General features: G+C 43.2%; 1 protein-coding gene across 1 annotated transcript in view; it reads left to right on the top strand.

Annotated features, from left to right (window-relative positions):
• The window catches only part of ttyh1 (tweety family member 1), a 22,509-nt gene extending 18,683 nt beyond the window's left edge, over positions 1–3,826 (top strand). The window contains exons 12-14 of the mRNA XM_030784984.1: positions 580–747; positions 3,305–3,383; positions 3,743–3,826. Coding sequence (XP_030640844.1) covers positions 580–747; positions 3,305–3,383; positions 3,743–3,826 — 331 coding nt within the window. The remainder of the gene's footprint in view (positions 1–579; positions 748–3,304; positions 3,384–3,742) is intronic.
• The last annotated feature ends 1,174 nt before the right edge of the window (positions 3,827–5,000 follow it).

Genomic DNA, 5,000 nt, shown 5'->3' with positions numbered 1-5,000 from the left:
GTACACTTAGAACAAGTGGAAAATGGGTTTTATGTGTTGTTCCCCATATGTTGATGCTATCTGTTTATCTGTTTTAACACTGTGTGTATGTGTGTGTGTGTGTGTGTGTGTGTGTGTGTGTGTGTGTGTGTGCATGCGTGTGTGTGTGTGCGTGTGTGTGTGTGTGTGTGTGAGAGAGAGAACCATTGACTGCTTGAACGTTTGACTGGCTGATGTGACAGAAGCCATTTTGAGTCATCTGTGCTGTCAGTATAAATCCTTAGATTACAAAAGAGAGGGACAGACAGATTAAGGGATTACAGACTGGATTATTTTATCTGAGACATTTATGCATGCATAATTAAAGGAGAGAAGCTATTCTTTTTAAAATACATTTATCAAATTTATTAAATTCAATTCATACATACAACTTCATTCCATTCCCTTTGTTTATAATATTTTACTCACTAACTCTTGCTTTACGATATTTAACGCACAAACTCTTGCTTTACGATATTTAATGCACAAATTTATGTATCTGTCTTTGTGGTTGTCTCTTACATACTTCTCCATATTTTTCTTTCTTTGGTGTTACCATAGCGATGCGGAGGACTATGAGGACTCTGACAGTGAGAGCGAGGACCCCTTCACTTCTCATCAGGCACGTAGACAGACGGCCACAGCCTCCCAGCGCGGGGCTCCGCCCCCCTTCTATAGTTACCAGGGGGACAGATGGACACACCCCTTTTCTAGCGCTCCACCGTTACCGTGAGTAACACACGCACAGACGCACAGACAGACAGACAGAATGAGCACACACACAAAGCAAGCAGGAAGAATTGGTGAATTACAGGACAGTATTTAGTGTATTATTGAATCCCAGGACAATATTTAGTGTATTATTGAATTATAGGACAGTATTTACTGCATTATTGGATTACAGGGCAGTATTTAGTGTATTATTGAATTACAGGACAGTATTTACTGTATTACTGAATTACAGGGCAGTATTTACTGCATTATTGAATTACAGGGCAGTATTTAGTGTATTATTGAATTACAGGGCAGTATTTAGTGTTTTAGCAGTTAGCTGGTGATTACAGGCTAGTTTCCGAGGGTGTATCCCGACTGGAACATCTTAAACTCTAGCTTAAAAAGACTACTATTTAGATAAACACACACACACACATACACACTCACACACACATGCACGCAAACACACACACAAACATGCAGACACAGTCACTCTCTCACACACACACACACACACACAGACGCACACACTCATGTAGACACACACACACACACACATTCACATAGGCACATATGTTCCCAAACACACAGATAAATCGCCCACACTTAGTTTTCAGACACACAAACACACACATACACTCAGACAGACACACAAACACACACATACACTCAGACAGACACACAAACACACACATACCCTCAGACAGACACACAAAGGCACACATACCCTCAGACAGACGCACAAACACACACATACCCTCAGACAGACACACAAACACACACATACCCTCAGACAGACACACAAAGGCACACATACCCTCAGACAGACACACAAACACACACATACCCTCAGACAGACACACAAACACACACATACCCTCAGACAGACACACAAAGGCACACATACCCTCAGACAGACGCACAAACACACACATACCCTCAGACAGACACACAAACACACACATACACTCAGACAGACACACACATACCCTCAGACAGACACACAAACACACACATACCCTCAGACAGACACACAAACACACACATACACTCAGACAGACACACACATACCCTCAGACAGACGCACAAACACACACATACCCTCAGACACACACACACACACATACACTCAGACAGACACACAAACACACACATACCCTCAGACAGACACACAGACACGCACATACCCTCAGACAGACACACAGACACGCACATACCCTCAGACAGACACACAAACACACACATACCCTCAGACAGACACACAGACACACACATACCCTCAGACAGACACACAGACACGCACATACACTCAGACAGACACACAGACAGGTGTATATCACTTAGCCAGAGAAACAGACACAACTCCAGAGGTCTGTCTGTCTGTGTGTCTGTCTATTGGTCTGTCCGTCATTCCAAGACAGACGTAGATCCACCAATCAGAGACGAAGCTCAGTCTGAAAGTGTGGAGGTAAAGCTCCGCCCCCTTGAGACATCTGCCCACCACCCATCAAAAACCATGCTGTCAACATTCCTCCAATCAAATTTCTCAAAAAACTGCCTTTTCTCTTTACCATCTTTCTCTCTCTGTCCTTTCTCTCTCTCTCTCTCACTTTGACTGTCTCTCTTTCTCTCTGCCTGTCTTTCTCTCATTCTATTTCTCTCTCTGCCTGTCTCCCTCTCTGCCTGTCTCTCTCTCTCTTTCTCTGTGTGTGTGGCCTGCATAGAGTTAATGGAAGGCCTAGTTGATATATTTCTGCATTATACAGTCACACGTCCGACCCCACTGATCAAATTAATTTGCCTTGTTAGAGTTTTGAGAGTTTCCCCAGGGTGAAAGGGTAACAAAACGCAGCCAAGACGTGACTCCATTATGCCGAAGGATACCCCCAATAACCCCCACCCCACACACACACACACACACCCCATCTCCCTAACACCAACCTCTCCCTCTCTCACTCTCTCCCTCTCTCCCTCTCTCCGTTTATCAGTCATATCACTAGTGCTCTTAACGGGTTTTTATACTGTTTTTATGGATGTGTCCATCACTCTAACTTTCTCCCTCCCTCTTCTCTCTCTCTCTCTATCCGTCCTTGGTCCTGACTCTGTTCCTCTCCTCGTTTGTCCTCTCCTTCATGTGGCTTCTCTCTCTCTCTCTCTCTCTCTCTCTCTCTCACTCTCTCCTCCCTCCCTTATGTCCCTACCTGTTCCCTATCTCTCTCTTTCTTTCTCTCTGTCTCACTCTCTCCTCCTCTCTTTCTCACTCTCTCCTCCCTCCCTTATGTCCCTACCTGTTCCCTATCTCTCTCTTTCTTTCTCTCTGTCTCACTCTCTCCTCCTCTCTTTCTCCACTCTCTCCTCCCTCCCTTATGTCCCTACCTGTTCCCTATCTCTCTCTTTCTTTCTCTCTGTCTCACTCTCTCCTCCTCTCTTTCTCCACTCTCTCCTCCCTCCCTTATGTCCCTACCTGTTCCCTATCTCTCTCTTTCTTTCTCTCTGTCTCACTCTCTCCTCCCTCCCTTATGTCCCTTCCTGTTCCCTATCTCTCTCTTTCTTTCTCTCTGTCTCTGAACAGGACTCCAAACGTTTCCTCCAATGGCAACCCTGGTTATGAGAGCCTGCCCTTGACTGACAGGCAGTCCCCGCCCCCCTCTGTGAGTCCCCCCTCCTCTCCTGTGTCTTTGTGACATCATTGCATTCCGAAACATTCTCATTGGCAGTGCGAACATTCTAACTGTTGTCAGTCAACGTTCTATGGAATTCACTCAATCACTTGCCCACATTAAAAAAAAAACCACACACACACACACACACTAATATATGACATTAATTCTTCAGACAGGTGAAAAGCAGGCTAACTAAAGGGTGTGTTTTTATACTCTCAATGTTATAGTGATGTTATTGATTACTGATTTGTTTGTCTCCATTTTGTCTTTATTTTCCATGTGCTGGTCACTCAACGGGTCTGCCTCACTCATCTGTCCAATCGTGCGGCGGCTTTCTGGAAGTACAGTACTCTCCCAGCATGCTGATTGGCTATGGGGGCAGTCAATCACACCCCAACTCCACCCGCTCAAGGAACATGTATTCGCACTAATTATTTTAAATGTATAGTCTAATATATATATATATAAAAAAAAGATATAAAATTGAATATAGAAAATGTTTAGTTTTGTTATGGCTGAACGCTTTACTGAATTGATGAAAGACTCAGCACTCTGGATGGTAGAAAATATGGAATAGTTGGACATGTTAGGTCAGTATCTTTTCTGGGTGTCTGGCTGGTCCATGTACTGGACTCCAGCCCTTCAGTGTTTTTGGGTTTGTCTAAAAATCTACTCCCCACTTTTCCCAATAACACCCCCGCCCCCCAAAAAAAACAAAAAAAACAAAACCACACAAACATTTTTTTTTTTTTTCATTTCCCCACCGTGGCATTGTCAACAAAAGCAGAATGGTATTGGCGTTACCATAGTGATACTTTTTTTTGTTTGTTTGTTTTTTTTAGACAGTGTATTTCGCCACTTTCTTTTTCTAATGTGTTTTTTGATATATATACATATACATACAGTATATACGTTATAAACGTAAACTATACATACATACATATATATAAATATAAATATATATTGTTGTACATGTAGAGTCACACCTTATGATGCAATGACATGTCTGTGAGTGAAGATGCAGTTCTCTCTTCTACCCTGTCCTCTCTAGTTCTTCTTTTTTAGCCTGCCCTGTCTTCTTTTGTTGGGTTTTGTTTTGTTTCGTTTTGTTTTTTTGTTGTTTTTTTTTTTTTTTCTTTTTAATACGGGCACTGGTTCTGTGTTACCCTCTGATTCTATGGCATCTCGATCTATATATTCCTCACTGTAAATGATATTTGAGTGTTTTCTGCACTTTTGCTGAAGAAGAAAAAAAAGAAGATGCTTCTAAGATCCCCTGATATCCAGTAGAGGGCTACACTGACCACCTCCGCTTCTCAGAGCTGCAAAACAAAAAAAACTACGTTTCCCAGCAGCCTTTGAGCAATAGAACCTCTGCCACCCGCCCCATTGTGCGGCAGTGGTCTGAACGTAAGCAGCAATAACAGGGACAGAAAAATAGCACACCGGTGTGTGTGTGTGTGTGTGTGTGTGTGTGTGTGACAGAGAGAGAGAGACAGACAGAGAGCCTGTGTGTGTGTGTGTGTGACAGAGAGAGAGAGACAGACAGAGAGCCTGTGTGTGTGTGTGTGTGTGTGAGATAGAGAACAGTTCATTAAGATGTTT

This window comes from Chanos chanos, chromosome 9 (genome assembly GCF_902362185.1).
Source record: "Chanos chanos chromosome 9, fChaCha1.1, whole genome shotgun sequence".
Classification (NCBI taxonomy): Eukaryota; Metazoa; Chordata; class Actinopteri; order Gonorynchiformes; family Chanidae; genus Chanos; species Chanos chanos.
The sequence above is the reverse complement of the archived record's forward strand: the minus strand, read 5'-3'. Positions and strand labels throughout refer to the sequence as shown.